At 39.8% G+C, this 20,832-nt stretch overlaps 1 protein-coding gene across 1 annotated transcript in view; it reads left to right on the plus strand.

Moving 5' to 3' along the window:
• Nucleotides 1–965: 965 nt before the first annotated feature.
• The window catches only part of LOC131234043 (cationic amino acid transporter 2, vacuolar-like), a 43,989-nt gene continuing 24,122 nt past the window's right edge, over nucleotides 966–20,832 (plus strand). The window contains exons 1-3 of the mRNA XM_058231005.1: nucleotides 966–1,354; nucleotides 15,573–15,774; nucleotides 16,852–16,936. Of these exons, the coding sequence (XP_058086988.1) occupies nucleotides 1,195–1,354; nucleotides 15,573–15,774; nucleotides 16,852–16,936 (447 nt within the window). The 5' untranslated portion in view covers nucleotides 966–1,194. The remainder of the gene's footprint in view (nucleotides 1,355–15,572; nucleotides 15,775–16,851; nucleotides 16,937–20,832) is intronic.

Raw genomic sequence — 20,832 nt, forward strand, 5'->3', positions numbered from 1 at the left:
GTTTGATGAAATGACTCAATGAAATGTGGCCAATGGCAAGGAAGATATGTATATGAAACTAATACCTTTTTTTTTTCTTGATTTTTATGTTGCTTAGAAGGTGTTTGATAAAATAACATTGAAATCATTGCTGCTGTCTTAAATATAGTGAGATTTTGAAAGTGCAATTCAAGTGTTTATGAAAATGTTACACGGGCAAACTTAGCTTGATCTTGGCTTGAACTGGCCTAAGCTGCTGACCAAACTCAGCCGAGCTAGCCAGCCAGGCTCGGTCAGCTGAGTTCCAATTGAGGTCAGCTAGTGGCTGAGCCGAGTTGAGCTGAGCTCAGCTCGACCCCACGTACACCCCTATATATAATCAATTTTCAAACGTACGTGCTTATCCTGAGGCAGTGGACGCGGTGATTTGGTTTAAATTGAACCGCACATTCGTTTTTGACACGATTGCAGTCCTTATTGAAATAAGGACAATAATCTGAACCATCTGTTAAATCAAAAACATGTTTCTGACGACACGGGGGACTTGGTATCAGTTCCCAAGCGGGGGTGTGGGTACCAGTGGGATGTGTACTCACAAAGCTTTAAAAAAATAAAAAATAAAAAAATCCGGAGCTACCCTGAAAAAATAACACTGATCGTACGGTTAATCATCCTTGATATAACCTCATTTTCTATGGCCATCCCTTTACCAAGCCATGGATGGGATGGCGATGATTGCCTTAAAAAAAGCGACTCTTTAAATGATAAGCAATCCGTGACTGTGAAGATGTTGGTGGACCTATTTTGTGTAAAAAAATCTTGACCGTCCATATTGAAGTGCATTGATCAAACGGTTACTATTTGTCAGAATGGTGTGATGTTTCAAATGGTAACTCGTGAAATGTGTGCTTGTCATGATGAACGGTCTGGATCAATGGATTGGACTGTCTAAGTTTCCGAATGAACCAAGAAGACTGCAACTAGATAGTACTCTGAGAGCACTGGAGCATCTCCCTTGAGTAATAAATAACAAGGAAGGAAGAAGAAGCATCTCCCTAGAGTAATAAATAACAAGAAGGAAGGAAGAAGAAGCAAGGGATCTTCTTCTACTTTCTTTCTTCTATATATTCTGCCTGGCCTGCTCGCTTCCCTGAAATTGGAAAAAAGCCCCCTTCCGAAATATTTCGGGGCAGTGCGGGCAGGTCGGGCAGGTCGATGGGATTCGTTGAAGGTGGAGGGACATCAAGGGGATTTCGGGGTTTGATGAGGAGAAAACAAGTAGATAATTCTCTTCAGTTGAGGCAGCAACAGCAACAGCAACAGCAGCAGCAGCAATTAGCAAAGGAATTATCTGTTCTTCAGCTCATTGCTATTGGTATTTTCTAAATTCTTCTTCTCCTCCTCCTACTACTACTATTCATTCAACTGTTTGTATCATATGCTTACTATACAACTAGTTGTATCTCAAATTTGGGCCAGCCAAGCATTGATCTTGACCGTACATTCATTCCACCTCGTGTGCAAAAAATTAGCCTCATCCTTGGAATGTCCATTATTGTTTTAACCACTCGTTTTGCAAGCCGTAGATCTGATGATTGGTGTCATCTGACCAGAGTCGTTTGGCAACTTGGATTTGGATTTTTTATTTTAGAATCCAAATCTTTGATTTCAAGATTTTCAATTTTTATTTTCAATTTTTATTTTTTTTCAGTTGTGTTTGGCAACATTGATTTTTAATCCGTGGAATCCAGATACTGTGTTTGGCAAACTGGAGATCTCAGGTTATAGAGAGAGCAAGAGATCCTTTTGAAATATGACCACTGGAGAGTTTTCGAACCCATCTTTTTGAAGAGGAATTGAATAAATGTACTTTTTAAGGATTTCAGATCCACCAAATTCCAGGGGGCCAATCACAAGATTGGGCCTGGTTTGGATTCCAAATCTGGAAGGCCCAAAATCCAAACTACCAAACGTTTGGATGCCTGTAACTTCTATTAGCTGTAAGTGACTAGCCTGTAACTCACAGGTAGTGTTAAGGTGTGAAATTTCAGCTGTAAGAGAGTTACAACCTGTTAGTCCCTTACAGCTTTCACTTAACATTTTGAAAACATGAAGAGCCGTGTTTTCACTTCTGGTAAGTCACTTACCTGCCAATGGTTGGATTTTTGGAATTTTGAGCGTAAGGAGGAGATGCTCAACGTCTCTTTCCCAAGCTCTATATTGAGGAGATGAATGACCGTTTCCTCTCTCTCTCTCTCTCTCTCTCTCTCTCTCTCTCGTGCAATCCCAAAGTGGTGTGGGGCCGACCGCGATGTCCTCCTCACATCCACTCCGTCCATCCTGGCGAGAATCACCTTACGGACGGTTTGGATTAGAAATAAAACGGCTGTGGTACCCAAGAGGGTTTCAATGGTGGCCATTTACCACCCCACTGTTTAGAATGGTGTGGCCCACCAGGGCCTTGGATCTGCCTCACTTTTAGTTTCTCATCCTAATCTGAGTTGACAAAACTGATGGATGGAATGGATTTCATGTAGACATCATGGTGGATACCACGAAGGTTTGGATCATACAGTCTCATGCATGTGCGCGTATAACCCTGTATGGGATTATATGATACTCAGGCTGCATATGATGCTTGATACACAGTCACTAAGAAATTGCACATGATATGGATAAAACCGACAAGATTTTTCAGCATGCTGTTGCCAAATCATGGGACCAAGATCAAACAATCCTAACATCTGTTTTGTGGACACTTGTTTGTGGAAATAGGACTGTAGGATTTATTCACTTTTAACCGTCCAATAAATGTCCACCATTCCGATAGTGAGAAATCAAATAAGCTTCATTTTCTGTTTTATAATACATCTACACTAGGTACCATTGGATGGTTTTAGTCTAGCTGCTTGTATGCCACATGTGCAATATCTAAGTAATTTATAAGTGCCTACATATCATCATCATACTTTGCCAGTGTATCAAAGTTTTTCTCTCTCTCCCTCTTTTTTTTTTTTTTTTTGTTTGATACTTAGGCATCATGCAATGGTTGATACACAGGCACAGAGATTTGGGGCCATGAAGATATGCGCATGACTCTAATTAGTCTATTATGTGTGTTATATGATGCCCTCCTAGGTTCCTAAACAAATCAATGAATTGATTGATCAAGTCGCACCTGTTTCTAAATAAGAGACCACTGGATATTATTAATCTCTTATCCATGGGCCTGATTGGTCCAGAGTACGCTCTGGTGGTATGGCCCAACTAAATTAAGATCGACCTGATCTTTTGGGGCTAGGAAGAAGATGAGGGAATGCGCATGATAAACGGATTGTATGTACTTGACACTAGATGGGTCATTGCACTTGTTTGTGCAAATAGGTTGGTTTCTTGTCCACGGGCACTTGTTTGTTAAAGTAAGACCATTGGATATCATTAATCTATTATCCATGGGCATTTGTTTGCTAAAATAAGGCCTTTGGATCATGTTAATCTATTATCCATGGGCAATTGTTGCTTATATAAGTAGCCTCTTCACATTACAAGTATTTTGAGTTTGTGGGCCCACTTTTGTGGCTCACTTGATGATTAGTTTAGCCTAAGAATTAGCTCAAAAAATTATCTAGATGGCTCAACCAAATGGAATATCTCATTGCAAGTATTTTTTTTAAAATTTTATATAAATGTAATTTGAAGATTTTGTAGCGATTCTCTACTTCAAGCTTTGTTTGGTGTGAATACAAACACTTTATAGGTCACCCAAACACAAAAAAACTGTTTACCCGCAAGCAATGTTCGAAGTATCGGTATCGTTACAAGTTTCGCTGACCAGGGATACGGAAACAATATCGATATTGTCGACAATATCGTTTGATAACCGGAAATGCGGGAAAACATGGGAAAAGTGGTGGAATTTTCAACGAAACTTTAGGAGATGTTAAAATGTACATATTTGCATATTTAGAAATAAAATTTTTTCAAAAAGAATGCATACACAATAAGTTTCCATTTAATGGGGCCTTAAAAGCTTGTATTGTTGTAAGAAATCAGTCCAACCATACCATCTAGCCTATTTAACCATCCAACATTCCTTCCAAACAACCAACAATATTGCAAAATATCAACAATACATAATATTTCACCAAGAAATTATCAACAATTGGAAAGGAAATAAAAGATTGCGGTCTCGATATCGCGCATGTTGCGATATCGATAATATCGAGATATTATCAATGACGAATTGAACACTACATACAACCATGTGCCCATGAAAAAGGTTGAAATAAATTTTTTTTTTCTAATAAACAAAATTTTGATGATATCAATTTGTTGGTGATATTATTGAAATATCGTCAATACACTTATGATACAAGCATTACCTAGAATTAACATAGTCAAAAATATTGGTGATACATTGACGATATCAATGCATTGGCAATACAAGCGACACCTAAAATTTACATAGTTGAAAATATTGGTGATTACATTAGCGATATTGATACATTGGCGATACTTAGCAATACATTGCTAATACTTGGAATTTCTGATACTACCAGTGTTATCGGCATCACTACCAGTGTTATCGGCATCACTGAGCTAGAGATAAAGATAATATAAGAGATATTTCGATAATATCGGAGATAATTCGAACATTGCCTGTAAGTGACTTACAATTTACATCCAAATAAACAACATGTAAACGACTTACACTTTCATGTAAAAGTCACGACTTAAAAAGTTACAAGAATCCAAACAACCCCTTGGAATCATATACGATCCAAGGTGGGTTCCACCGATTAAGTGTTTAAATGATTGGACCTTTTTTCTTTGCTTGATCTTGTTCATACGTTTTTATATCGTGTTGATTGGATGATTAGGATTGCCTGATTGGTTCAATTCTTGTGTTTTTGCATGCCAAGAATTGTCTAAGATGAATGAACTATCCAGATGGTTAAATGATTTCCCTTTATTTTTATGATGTTGATGGTTTTTGTGGTGTTTGGATTGATGGGTTTCATTTTCTTTTATGGGTTTCCATTGTTGTTCTTGTTGGATCCTTTTCCCCCTTTGAATTGGTGTATCTTTGAGGTCTGGGGGGTAGATCCAATGCTATCAATGTTATCCAATTTAGTAGTCAACCATTCAACATCCATACATTTTATCCACATGTACGAGATCCAGACATTTCATCTACAGAGCCTTGTTGGGGGTGGGTGTGAAAAACCATATGCTCAGGTGATCCTAGCCATTGATGGGACGACTTTCAAGAATTACAAATGGTTGGTTAGGGACAAGTCCAAGCCAATGATCAACAATCAATGGGCAAAAGTCCTCCCATATATGTTTAGGATAATCAAAATGTTGTGATTTTCGGTATATAGTCTATCAATGATAGAGCGGACTAGATGAATAGTTGGATCTTGTGCATGTGTGCCTTGTGTATGGATCTTGAGTGCTCGATGACTTAGATATTGATGCCTAGCATTGGATAATCTTTGTTGGAGTTTTTGTTAGGGCTAAATCTTTTAGTGACTTCCATTTAGTTTAATTTTATTTTATTTTTCCATATTTTGCATCATGGTATGTTTTAATTTCTAGGTTCTTTTTTTTTTTTTTCTTTTTCCGATTATATTTTACTTTTGAATTGGTGTATATTTTTTTAAAGGCCATATATATGAGTTCATTGTTATTGTTGATGTTGTTATAAAAGAAATCTAATGATTGTGATATTTGGTGGGAGGTTTGCTTCATTCTAGGTTTTTATTGTTATTGGCTTTTATTGATTGGGTAAGGTCTTTGGGTTATTTATTTATTTATAAAAAAAACTTTGGGTTGCCTTATGATGTTCTTGGTGTTTCGGTAGGCATGGACAATAGGGTTGTGTGCCTTAAAAAGCTCATGTTAATCTTAATTGTTGATCATGATGGCCATGGGTCTTGTGTTGGCATGTTATTAATACCATAATTACTGTGTGGGTTTACCTTAATTGCTCATGCATTCATGGGTTGAAGGAGAGGAATTCTTTTGTTGTCCTTGGGAACTTGAGTTTGGGCACAACAACCACTGACCAAGGGATGGTTGTGTTCCATGGATCTCAGCCCCCCATTAGTCCATGACCACTTAGGAGGTTTTGCGATGAACCTGTGGCTATTCTTATGCCCTTATCCTGTATGAGCAGCCCGATGATGAGTCGAGATGTAAAGTCTCCACCATCAGGCTCAACGATGAGTTGTTGCCTTTCCCCTACCCCACTTTGGAGTTTGATTGTTCATGGATATGAGATTTTGTTATTAAACCCCTTTTTCACATTTGTATTGGAGGATTGCTTCAAGTCTTTAGATTGGGAGACCCATCATGCCTAGTTCAGATCAACCAGTGCATGTACCAACTTGACTAATCCTTAGACTTGAGAACATATGTGAGTTTAAGTTCCTAGTGTAATGTGCGTTGACCCTTCTCACGAGGTCAATTCAGCCGCTCATATATGGTTGTAGTTGGGTGCACGTATTAGGAAATGGTTGGGGTATGTCCATAAGATATAACAAGGGAACCGCTGGTTGCCTAGGAACACTTTTATGGCTTAGATGTTGTTGATCAAGCCATCTCTCATGTTGTTTACTAGCATGGTGTGCCATAACGGTCGTTATGGGGCCGTAAAAGGTCGTTATGTAAAGTTAATGGTGGAACCATTACACATTATGGGGTCATAACGGCTGTGATGGTTGTTACTGAAAAAATAACCCGTAATGGTCGTTACACCCCGTAAAGGCCGTAATGGCCCCATAATGGTCCATTATGAGGCCTATACAAGTTTTCTAGTTTTTTTTTTCCAATAAAAAGAAGAGACAGTAACGTCCGTTATGGGGGCCATAATGACCGTTATAGCCCGTGTTGTAAAGGTAATGATGGTGGCCGTTATGGCCATCGTTATTGTTACGAAATACCTTGTTTATTGGGCCTTGCAGTTAAATGGTTTAATTTTTTTAAAATGTTTTCAACAATTGATCTTTTATTTTTAACTGTAAAAAGGTTTTAATTGCAGTTAAGGGATGTCTGATGGTTAAGATCCTATGGTCTACCCATTGATTTGCATGAGTATTGGACCACGGGTGGATGGCCATCAAGGTATAAGAGAAATGGTGGCCATAATGGGCACCACTGTTATGATAGGGGGTGTAACTAGTGTTCGAAGTATCGGTATCGTTACAAGTTTCGTTGGCCAGGGATACGGAAACAATATCGATATCACCGATAATTTCATTGATAACCGAAAATGCAGGGAAACATAGGAAAAACGGTGGAATTTCATTGAAACTTCAGGAGATGTTAAAATGTACATATTTGCATATTTATATAAAAAAAAATTGCAAAAAGAATGCATACATAACAAGTTTCCATTTAGTGGGGCCTTAAAAGCATGTGTTGTTGTAAGAAATCAGTCCAACCATCTCCTCTGTCCTATTGAACAATCCAACCTTCCATCCAATCATCCATTGATATTGCAAAATATCAACAACACGTGATATTTCACCAAGTAATCATCAACAATTGGAAAGGAAACGAAAGATTGTGGTCTCAATATCTTGCATGTTGTGATATCAATAATATCGAGATATTATCAATATTATAAATGACAAATTGAACACTACATACAACCATGCGCCCATGAAAAAAAATATTTGAAATAAAATTTTTGATAATATCAATACGTTGGCGATATTATTGAAATATTGTTGATACACTTATGATACAAGCATTACCTAGAATTTACATAGTAAAAAATTGGCGACACATTGGGGATATTGATGTATTTGGCAATACAAGCGACACCTAGAATTTACATAGTTCAAAATATTGATGATTACATTAGCAATATTGATATGTTGGCGATACATTGCTAATACCTGGAATTTCTGATACTATTAGCGTTATCGGTATCGCTACCATTGTTATCGATATCGTTGAGCTGGAGATAAAGATAATATCGGAGATAATTCGAACACTGGGTGTAACGGCCATTACAGTTCTCATAAAGGACTTTATATATATATATATATATATATCAGCCTCGTAATAGACCGTTACAGGTCAATTTTTCCGTGTTAGCCGTTATGACTCCGTAAAGTGTAACGGTTTCCATCTTATCATTATGTAACATCCGTTGTGGCCGTTATGTAACCGTTTTTTGATACCTTAATGGGCATGGTTAGTGGGTGAATTAGGTCAATTTGGGTACATGGATAGGCCGGGATCATAGACTTTAGATGTTGTAGGGCACATCAAAGTCTGTAGGGAGAGGAGCACTATAACTAGTGTCTCCTTGAAACCCGAACTCCTTATGTATAGATCCTATTTTAGAGGAGTAAGAGAGAGAGAGAGAGAGAGAGAGAGAGAGAGAGAGAGAGAGAGAGAGAGAGAGAGAGAGATCACTATCTCTCTCTCCCTTCTCATCTCTACACATTTACACTTTTGGGTCCACTAATTGGACGTTAAAATCTGAATGTTTGAAAAGGTTTATGATTCCATTATATCTTTAAATTCCTAACAATGGATCAGGTGGGTCCCATTGTGATAGTGTTCTGAATATTGACATTGTTATCGTAATATCAATGATATTATCAGGTATAGCTAGGTGATGTAGGACATGAAAATTAACTATGATATGCAAAGCTAAGATCATCAAATTAATTAACAATAATAAATTTCCACATCCCACAATAAAGTCAAACCATTCCAATTAGGGGAATCCGTAAAGATCCAAGCCTACACACAAGTTAGGGCTGATTCTGATTCAAAATAATCAATCTAATGAGTTCCTAGGAATGTAGAAACCGTCAAGCTTGTGTAGGATTGTTTCATCATCAATGAGATCCTCTAATTGCAAATTAGGGCAAGATTAGGGCTCTAAAATTGGGGAAAAGTGAGGATTAGGTAATCTATGGTTAGGGTTCCAGATTAGGATGATTTATTAGGCTGAGAATTGAGAACTAATCTAGTCAATTTGAGGTTTGAATCTGATTTGGGGAATTTTGCAGAAAATAGGAAAAATCAGGAAAAAAATAAAATTCGTATCTTTCAAACCGGGTATTCAAATCGGGTGATCCAAAAGGGGTTTTGGAGCTGGGAGGAAGGCCTACCAGAAGGATGAATCAATCTAGGAAGAAAGGTCCCGCATGTGGGACCCGCACATGTGCCACACGTGGGCGAGTAGGCTCACACGTGTGAGGGGAGCACGTATGGGGTGGGAGCCACCTTCAGTCTGGTCGGCTAGGGGAGGAGTCTTGATCCTCTGAGTTTCATCTCGATCCGGTGTGTGGTGTAGTCGTAGTGCTACGCCAAAGGTTGCGGTCCTGTAGCGGCGGGCTGGATCTGGAAGATGCACTCTTGCTGTTGGACTGTTGTGTTGGGCTGAACAAGCAATGCGAATGAAGGGGAAAGAGATGATGATGATGGGAATGGGTTGGGATGAGGCTTTGCACCTTGGTAGTCTTCCCTTGATGAATAAAGGGGGCTTTTCACCCTTTTATGGCTCACGTCTCCACACACAAAGAGAAGAGAGAAAACAATCTTTTCTTTTCTTATTTCTTACAACATCACCATAATGCCCCTTCCCCTTGAGTTTATAAAGAAACCCTAAGAGGAGAGAATGACTAAAGTGCCCCTGCGCCAAGTGCGCATAAAAAGGTCCACATAAAAATAATAAAAACCAAACAACTACTAATCAATCCGAGCCGACTATAAAAAACTAAAACATGAAAAATAGTAAAATCCAAAATCCTACGAAGTTTCATGGTGGTGGGCCACGATCATGACATGATGGGCCATAATCGGGTCCACTCTGGACTCTAAGACTCTCAATACTCCTCCCACAAGTTGTGGGTTTTCAATCCATGCTGTCGCCAAGGTAGATCGATGGTAGGGTCCTCCTCCTTTCGTACGTGCGTAGTGAAGGTACTCCATGTGAGATGTCCCCATCAACCCTCCCTGGCTGCGAAGATTTCGCCACTGGCGAAACAAAGCTCTTGTACCGCTCTTGAATATCAGGATCAAGCCACTGAAGTTCCTCCTCACTGAGCCACGAGTAGTTTGAAGCCGGCCTTGACTTCCACTTAACGAGGAACTTTTGGAACCCACCGTCCTGTGTCGAGACTATATCTCATGGTCCAGGATATCCTCTATCTCCTCTCTGGAAGTAGGAATGGTGGGTATAGGGGGTAGAGGCTGGGACAAGGGGTCAAGAAGAGGCCAAAGGTCGGGTGAATGATTTGGTGCTCTGGGATGGTCACGCGCAATGCTGGACATAGGATCAAGGATACCCTTAAATGCGACTAGATCATTCACATTGAATATGGAACTAATCCCCATTGAAGGTGGAAGATCTACCACATACACATTGAGACCATTTCGTTTGATAATTTTGAATGGTCCAGCGCTACGTGTGTGCAATTTTCGAACGGTTCCCTGGGGATACCGCTCTGGCCTGATACAAACCATCACAGAATCTCCTATTTTGAATTCTTTGAACCTCTTATGTTTGTCTGCAGAAACTTTATACTGTTCATTATTAAGATTTATCCCTCGCCTGATTTCTTAGTGCAGTGAATGAATATGCTGTGTAAAAGACTCTACAGACTCTGATGGCCTATGGGACAAGGACATGGGGACCAAATCAATAGGTGTCCTAGGTCTATAACCAATAACAGCTTCGAATGGAATAAAACCTGTAGACCTGTTGATGGAATTGTTGTGTGCAAATTCAGCAGTGGGTAAGACAGTATCCCACGTCCTGGTAAACTCTCCCACTAAGCACCTGAGCAAAATTGCCTAGGCTCTTATTGACCACCTCAGTTTGACCATCAGTCTGTGGGTGGTAGGCAGATGAAAATTGAAGCCGAGTGCCCATTTTATGCCATAGTGTCTTCTGAAAATAACTCATGGGGGAAAGCTCTTCCACTAGTTCATTGGGAAAAATATCACGAAATTCGTCCACTACCGGGATGGCCTCAGCGGGCAACTCTATACCAACCTCTGGTGTCGTCTCCCTAGCTACTAGGGCATACACCATCGAGTCTGACTCAGTCTCTTACTCAAATTCTTTGGCGTTTAGAATAAGAGGCTTGGACTGGGATTTGGACTTGGACTTGGGTTCCCTTGAACCGCTCGCACCACTCTTTGTGGACTCCTTTCTAGCAGTGTTCTTGGGTGGTAAAGGATTCAGCTTGATTTTCTTTCCCTCAAACATGGATGTGCACACATTTGAGCGACTGAATATGGTAACATCCATGTCATACAACCATGGCCTACCCAAGATGATGTGGCCGACATCCATGAGAACCACATCACACCATAGCTTGTCTGTATATGATCCAAACTGGATAAGAACAAGACAACGCTGAGATATAGGAATGGAGGTCTCATCAACCCAAGAGACTCTATAGGGTTGAGGATGGGCTTCAATTTTCAAGCTCAAACGGCCCACGGTGCTAGTTGAGACCACGGTAGCACAACTACCACTACCCACAATCACCTTACAACTTTTCTCCCCGCATTTTAAATAGGTGTAGAAAATTGTGTTGCGACGTCAGTTGTCGGTACCTTTTGTTTGTATGAAGGCACAACGAACAACTGCAAGTGTTGCGGTCTCATGCGCTCCATCTTCTTCATCGTTAGCGCTCTTCTCTGGCACATATTCTTCTTCCTCATCCCCACTCTTAGGGACCAAAACTTCTACTTGCCCATCAATAAAGAACCCTTTGGTGCCCTCTTTCGTGCCACACTGGTGGGCAAAATGACCAAATACCTGACACCTAAAGCACCTAGTTACATCACTTCTATGCGAGGTAGACCCAACAACTCCTTTCCCTTTATCATCCTTGAATCTAGACTGCAAACTACTGGAAGGCTTGAATTGATTTCCAGTGCTAGGCTTAGTCCCTGTGTGATTAACCTTAGCGCTGGAATCTCGGGATTCAACCTGCCTTCCCATAGGCACTCTGAGATACTGCTCGACTTCTAACACCACTTGATACATCTGTTCAAGGGTGTCAATGTGCTTAACGAGCAGTTCTCTCCTAATATCAGAATGGAGGCCCATCTTGAATCGAGCAAGAGTGAGCACAGGCTCCTCCTCTACCTCACACCAGGTCAAATACTCTTTGAACTTCTCAATGTATTTGGTTACACTCATGACACCTTGTCGAAGGGACTGCCAATCTTCCACCAACTTCAAACAATAAGAGAATGAGAGATACTTCTCTTTGAAAACTTTCATCTCTACCCAATGGACTATTGGGGGTTCCCTCGACCTTTCATTTTTACACTCCACCGTGGCCCAAAATCTTTTAGCTTGACCCACCAGCTTCATTTTAGCAAAACGGACTCGGCGGGCATCCGTCATGTTGTACCACTCAAAAGTAGTGGTCCATGTCCGTCAGCCAGTCTAGAAAAGCTTTAGGGTCTAACCGGTCGTCAAATGTGGGGGCATCGACCTTGACCCCTTTGAGAAGGTGCATATTAGGATCATACTGGCCGCGATGTCCCTCGCGGGGTGGGTACGTAGGTGCATGCCCAAGACCATTTCCTTGACCGCGATCATTACTTCGTCTGTCCTCTGGATCACCTACCTGAGACTGGGCATCTTCCCCATTAGTGGGGTTGGCTCGAATGGAGGCCTCTAGTTGGGTAACGCATACATTAAGTTGATCAAAGCGTTGGTCAACACGTTGTTCCAGACACCTACCCAAATACTCAAACTGCCGGGTTATGTTGTTCATGGACTCTTACAATTGCTCCATGTTTAGCGTAGGGTACAAACCAAAACCACGACCAGCACGTGTGGGGGCATACTATCACTCGCTCAACTCAAGGACCCTCTAATGCAACTATATGCGTCTAAGTGGAACTAAATGACCCTATAAGACTCTATATGAAAGAAATTACACAACGCTACTAAAATTCCAGCAATATAACTACCCAAATAATTTGTTAACAGAAAATTCAGCAATGAAATTTGTGGATTTTCTGACAACAAAAAATTTAGCAGCCTATATTGTGAATTATGGGTCCTAAATAGCCCTATATGAGGAGACTTGATGCAAAATGGACATAAATAAACTGAACCCTAAACATGCAATGCATTCCCCTATGAAAAACTTGGCTCTGATACCAAATTTGATGTAGGAATAGTACATGAAAATTAACTATGATATGCAAGAAACTCAGGCTAAGATCATCAAATTAATTAATAATAATAAATCTCTACATCCCACAATAAAGTCAAACCATTCCAAATAGGAGAATCCGTAAAGATCCAAGCCTACACACAAGTTAGGGCTGATTCTGATTCAAAATAATCAATCTAACGAGTTCCAAGGAATGTGGAAACCCTCAAGCTTGTGTAGGATTGTTTCATCATCAATGGGATCCTCTAATCGCAAATTAGGGCAATATTAGGGCTCTAGGGGAAAAGTGAGGATTAGGTAATCTAGGGTTAGGATTCCAGATTAGGATGATTTATTAGGCTGAGAATTGAGAACTAATTTGGTCAATTTGGGGTTTTAATCTGATTTGAGGAATTTTGCAGAAAATAGGGAAAAAAATTCGTATCTTTCAAACCGGGTATCCAAATCGGGTGATCCAAAAGGGGTTTTGGAGTGGGGAGGAAGGCACCAGAAGGATGAATCAATCTAGGAAGAAAGGTCCCGCGTGTGGGACCCGCACATGTGCCGCATGTGGGCTCGCACGTGTGATGGGAACACGTATGGGGTGGGAGCCACCTCTAGTCTGGTCGGCCAAGGGAGGAGTCTTGATCCTCCGAGTTTTGCCTCGATCCGATGTGCGGTGTAGTCGTAGTGCTACGCCGAAGGTTGCGGTCCTGCAACGGCGAGCTGGATCTGGAAGATGCACTATTGCTGTTGGACTAAAGTGCCCCTGCGCCAAGTGCGCCTAAAAAGGTCCACATAAAAATAATAAAGACCAAACAACTACTAATCAATCCGACCCGGCCATCAAAAAATAAAACATGAAAAATAGTAAAATCGAAAATCCTACGAAGTTTCATGGTAGTGGGCCATGATCATGACATGATGGGCCATAATCGGGTCCACTCTAGACTCTAAGACTCTCAATACTCCTCCCACAAGTTGTGGGTCTTCAATCCATGCTGTCGCCAAGGTAGATCGACGGTAGGGTCCTCCTCCTCCTTTCGTATGTGCGTAGCGAAGGTACTCCATGTGAGATGTCCCCATCACTAGGTCATCGATATCAAAACTGTTGGAAGTTTAAAAATTTCCAACTATCACCGATATTTTCGATAATAGAAGAATTCCTTATAAAAGTTTCCTGGTATCAGTGATATCATTGGTAATATCCTCAATACCAGCGATAATATCGTAGATGCCAGGGAAACATTTGGAAATAGGCGAAAATTGACCCAAAATTAGGAAATTTTGACAAAAACCCAAAAAAAATCTTCAGTTTTTTGGAATTTTATTCCTTAGGTGATTTCTATCACTATTGGTTTTTATTGAATCAGAATTTGGATTTGGGGAGAAATTTCGGCTCGAAACGAAAATGGGCTGGAACTCAAAGGTGACAAAAAATCCACCTTCTTCTTCTTCTTCTTCTATATATATATATATATATGTTAGCATGGATGTCAATGGAAATCCAATTCTATACATGATCCCATGCATTAACATGGATTTGTGGCAAAAGTTAACATTTGAGTGAAAAATGGGGGATATGGGTGAAATCCTTTTTTATTTTATTATTTTTATTTTTTTCGTTTTTTTTAATATCAGAAAACGTGTTTTAACTATTAATAATGTGGCAATTTTATATATTAATGAGTGCTGGCCTATCTATTGATTGGCTACATATTTTATACTGATATTATGCGACAACACATGGTTAGACCTATATAAAATGGAAAGTTATTATGCATAGTTGTTTTTTGCAATATTTTTTGTTCTTGAATATGTAAACTTATGTCTTTCAATATCTTCTGAAGTTTCACTGAAAAAAACCTCCTTTTCCCAACCTTTCCCCAATGATTCCCTCATACAATGATATTATTCCTGGTATAGACAATAATATTGCTAATACCGATACACATTTCCATATCCCTGGTCATCAATACATGTAACAATACCGATACTTTGAACACTAGGTGTTAATGAAGTGGCCCAAGTATAAGGCCAGCCACTCATCAGCTGGACTACATGTATTTTGGATTTTGACAATTAGCAAATGTTCTTAAACCATCCTTTGTTTTTGTACATGTCTGGCCTCCGACCCACTTGATGAGTTGACCAGCCTGCATTTTGGGTCCCATTCATCTACATGGCGGGTGGACCTAATTTGCTTTCAGTGGTCCACAGGTGAATATGGGGAACTATATTTGGGCCTAACAGAGCTTAGTGAACTTGTTTGTGACAGTTATTTCTTTGAACTTGAACTCCAAGTTTAATTTCCTATAATAGTAAAGTTTTTGCTCCCTTTTCTGCCAGCTTTCCTAATTACCTTGTACTTGTTACAGAGTTTAGTACTAAATAAATTTACAGCTTTCTAATCATTGTTCCTCTTATCAGGTGTTGGATCAACTATTGGAGCTGGAGTTTATGTTCTTGTTGGAACAGTTGCTCGAGAGCATTCGGGACCATCTCTAACCATTTCCTTCTTAATTGCGGGAGTAGCAGCTGCTCTTTCAGCATTTTGCTATGCAGAGCTTGCAAGTCGTTGCCCATCTGCAGGGAGTGCCTATCACTACTCATACATATGTGTTGGAGAAGGGTAATGTAAATTTCTAAATCATTTTCATCCTTTCTTCTTCCATTGTTAACCATATGCACATATTCCTACTATTAAGATAGGTGTTTGGGTGTACCGCCAAATTGTAGTTGGTGGGGTTTCCGATATGTGCTTAATGTGCTTGGTGTTCGGGGTGGCTTGGAGAACAGAACCCTGTTAAGTGGCTGTTTGGATTGGGAAAAGTGCTTCCTGACTGGTAGTCATGGGCAAACCGAACATGTCCATGGTTTGTAAACACCCTTGTGCATGGGAACCAATGCATAATTGGACAAGTAGTCATGGATATAGCTGTTAGACCATCCATTGGGTCTCTCTAGTGGAGGGGTGGAACTACTTGTCAACAACACTTTATAATGTTGATGCTAATGAGCATCATATTTATCCGTGCACATGCGCAACATGTTTCTATGTGCCACATGTGCGACTGTCCAAGTTCAAGCATCCAACATGTGTATATGTACCACTGTCAATCTTCAAGCACTAAAAAATGTGGCATGTGTCAATGTTCACATTTAAAATGTGTACATGCACGTGTAAATGTAACCACCGACCAAATTTTAAATGCTCCACATGTGCCACAATCTATTCATGATCAGCTAGCCTTGACAGCATGGAGACAGCATGGATTGCTAACTTTGCCCAAATCCAAACAGGCCCAAGGTGGGCTAACACTTTTCCTCTTTTACCACCCAGATCATGGTTGAGATGAGAACTACGAATTGGATCTTTCTATTAGTATTTTTCTTTTCTTCTTTTTTGAAAGGGACCTTTCCATTCGTATTGCATCCACATGATTTGGCAGTAGCGTTTCTTGTTGGCCTTGTTCCCTGATCATTCAAATGCACTCTTAAATTCATTTGTTTTGGATGAGAAATGCTTGAGCTTGAAATATAACTATCCATGAGCTATAGTGATTAGAAGTTTGATAGATGGGCTCAAACACTATATATGTACTTTCAGGATTCAAGGAAATGATTTACAAATACTTGCTTTTGTGGCCTTCTATTGGCTTATTAGTTCTTTTTAGTTGCTGACCTTTAAAATTCTGATTGTTTCCAGTATCGCTTGGCTGATCGGTTGGGCCCTTATACTGGAATATACAATTGGTGGCGCAGCTGTTGCACGTGGCATTTCTCCAAATCTGGTACAAAAGATTCTCATCACTTAAAGCTATATTTTTTCTTACGAAATGTAACGGTGATCATTCATTGATCAGTTTATTATTATTATTATTATTATTTTTTGGATTCCAGTGGTTTTTCGTGCATAATTTGACACCCGAGTGGTGTAGCTTTATCAAATATTGGCCTTTTCTTTCACATATGTTGCCTAAGATTTGTCTCTTGAAATACATTTATTTTGTTTGTCTTTACCTAATGAGTTTTATAAAGTTCAAATGTTTTTAAGCTTCTTTCAGGGAATTCGTTTCCTATTGTGGTTGTTTGCTAGAGATAGGATTTGTCTATCTCATATTTCTCACATATATCTTGCTCTTTGCATTGATTTTGTATGAGATGTGTTTATCGATTTTTGTTACTTAAATAAGTGAGTCATTTATTTTCCTCAGAAATGGAGAGCCTGGCTAAATTAAGTGGGCTGTTTTATGTTTCTTCCTATTCATGAATAGCGAACTGGTCTGGCATTGCATGCTGGTGATCAGTGTTTTAAATATCAACAATATCGGCCGATATATCCCATGATATATCTTGTATCCCACATGTGTGATACGAAATGCATAGGTAGTGCCGATATATCTCACCTATTCGATCCAGTGAGCATTTTCAATTTTCGAACCATTTTAAAAAAATAAATTTGGCTGTAAATCACGTTAAATCAGTGGCAAATGGTTACAAATCTATGATTCTTCATGTTTTCCATGAAAAAACATGGATTTGGAGCTTCGATTTTGAGATTTGGGGAAAGTTGTAGAAAATTGGGAAAAATCAAAACTTCTCAATTTCTCGCTAATCAGTTGCAATCTTTGTTTCCAAAGACAAAATCAAACATGTAGCCTGATCTAGTGATTCTTCTTTTGCTTTTGAATGTATTGCTTGTGTTTCCATACATGTCTTCTTATGTTTATAAATTATATGAATAGACTTTAAATATATTTGCATTAGTTCAGTTGGATAGTGCATGTATTAGGACCCCATACAAAAGAAACCCCTATTATGTGCACATTTTATTTTATTTTTTTGTTTGTAATGTTTTGATTTCTAAGTGTTTAATCCTTGAACCTTGAAAAATCTGACCAATTTCACAATGTTCTGGTGTTTCCCAACAACAATGATACATTACGCGATACAACTAATATATCCCATGTGATAACCAATATGTATTAGTATCCCAAGGGTGCAATTCGTTACGTGATAACGATGTTTAAAACATTGGTAGTGACCTTAATTGTAAGTTTCCCTTTCCAGATAATGCCCAATAGTTTGGCAAAAGTACAGCTTGGGGCATGATTGTGTTGGCATGTGACCAATGTTTGCTAAGCATGTATCGCTGGGCTCCTTGCTGCTTGAGCACGACTTTCCACTTTTGGTCTAATTGTGGTACATTTTTGCACACTCGTGCTCAACAAACTTGCCTGGCATTGGATGATCTAGACATCAGCTGCCTATAAATTCCCCTTCATGGGTAGCTTGTGGCAGTTGTGCTAAGGAGCAATCTAGAACCTGACCATGTGGATGTGTGCCTTGTTTTGATTAATGTTTTATTTGTCAGTATTGCACCTCTTTTTCTTTTTTCTTTTTTTTTGAAATATATATATAACTGAACTTTATATATATATATATAAAAAACCAAAGTTGGCGAAAAATTACAACCCAAACAAACTGCACAGAGCTAATATCACAAGAATTCATCCAGGAAGCCTAACCCAAAACCTCAACCTTAACCCTCCTAATCACTTCCCCCACCAACCCATGTTTTTTTTGGAAGCGTCGGCCATTTCTTTCCCTCCATAACAAACAAAGAACTGCCATGTTGAATAAACCAAGGAATCCTGCCCAGAACTTTCAAGCAAATGTGCAATGAATGAAGAGGTGATTAATGCACTCTGTGTTTTCCATACACATGACACAATTGTTGGGAAGCACCATTGACCTTTTCCAAGGTTGTCAATAGTTACCACATTCTTTCTCCCTACAAGGCAAACAAAAGCTGCCACTTTAGGAGGGGTGCCAAAGAACCATTTTTTTTTTTTGTGTGGTTTTTGCTTGCACCCATTGAGGGCTTCCGTATTTTCCTATGGAAAGACCGGACTGAAAACTGCCTTGACTTGTCATATTTCCTCACCATAGAGTCCTTTTCCCCTGAAGCTAGAATGCACCCTTGGCGTTTACTGTGAAGCTTAGCAAACTCTTCTGTCTCCTCATCCCGCAAGTTCCTGCGACAGGGAGTCCAAACCATTGCTCACTGCACTAGGAGAAACAACTGACAAATAGAACATTTGCATATGGAGCGAGGCTAGCTAACTTAGCAAACTCCATCTAAAGCGATCACTCCCCTATCAACATATCTTCTCAAAATCGAATCCTAATCTCTGTTTCCTAAAGCGAAGCCATCCCCCTCCCAAAACCTTCCTGCCACACTTAAGATGGTCTTTCACAAGCCTGACCCCCTATAAGGAGAAGATCTTTTTACCCCCAACCTTCCTCATTAGGCCCATACTTCTCGGCAATTTTTTCTCTCCAAAGATTCCCTTCCTTCATGCCAAATCTCTCCAACCATTTACCAAGTAAAGCCAGATTACCACTTTCCAACTCCCTTATTCCTACACCCCCTTCGCCATATAGTTTGCACGCCTCTTCCCATCTCAGCGAGTGGAATTTCTCCTTCTCCTTGCACCCCCACCACAGAAACTCCCACCCTGACCTCTTGATTCTGTTCACCCCCGACTTAGGACATTTAAAGAGTGAAATATAGTAAAGCAGCATGTTGGATATAGTCACTTTGATGAGAGTAATCCTGCCAGCCAATGACAGGTAACAACTCCTCCCCCTCAATAGCTTCTTTTCCATTCTTTCAATTACCTTATCTCACAATTGCTTTGGCAGTTTGTTGATACAAAGAGGAAGGCCTAAGTATGACGAAGGAAAAAACCCCCGCATTGCACCCAAAGACCCTCCCAAGATCCTCCACCTCCTTAGTGGTCAAGTGCACGCCCAGAAGCTCACTTTTGGAGATGTTGACTTTTAACCCTGAAACGACCTCGAAACACCTTACAACTTTCCACGATTCGTCCACTATAAAACCATCTCTTTCATAAAATAGAATTGTGTCATATGCAAATTGAAGGTGAGAAATATGAAAACTCAAGTAAGCCACCCTGAAGCCCTGAAACAATCTAGGATCTTGACCCTTGTCCAACATTTTACTAAGAGCTTTCGATGCCTTCACAAATAGGAAATGTGACAGCTGTCAGACCCCTAAAGGCCTTAAAGAATCATTTTGAGGAGCCATTGACCAACACCAAAAATTTCACTGATTGGAAACATTCTTGAATCCATCTTCTCCACCGTTGCCCACATCCCAATTTCCTGAGCATAAAATCCAAGAAGTCCTAGTTAACGTGATCATAGGCCTTCTTAATGTCCATCTTACAAACAATACCTTTTACACCTGACCTGCCTCATGCTACGAATCGATACACTCGTAAGCAATAAGAGTGCTATCAAGGATCTATCTGCCTTCCACAAATACAAACCTTGGGTCTTCAAGATAACACTTGCAAGGACCAACTGAAGTCTTGACGATAACATTTTTGCCAGAATCTTGTACGACCCTACAATCAAGCTAATAGGATGAAAGTCCTTCTGATTCTCAACACCTTCCACCTTTGGAATGATTGCAATAAAAGATGCCCCTAGATTGGATGATAGCCAACCCGTCTAAAAAAAACTCCATCATAAATCAAATCACATTATGTCCTTCAGAAGAAAAACCCATCACATTATCTTTGATGATGTCCCATAAAACCTAAAAAGAGGCCATCCGGAACCCATCTGGGCCCGGGGCCTTATTCCTCCGCAAAGG

The sequence above is a fragment of the Magnolia sinica genome, chromosome 18 (assembly GCF_029962835.1).
Source record: "Magnolia sinica isolate HGM2019 chromosome 18, MsV1, whole genome shotgun sequence".
Lineage (NCBI taxonomy): Eukaryota > Viridiplantae > Streptophyta > Magnoliopsida > Magnoliales > Magnoliaceae > Magnolia > Magnolia sinica.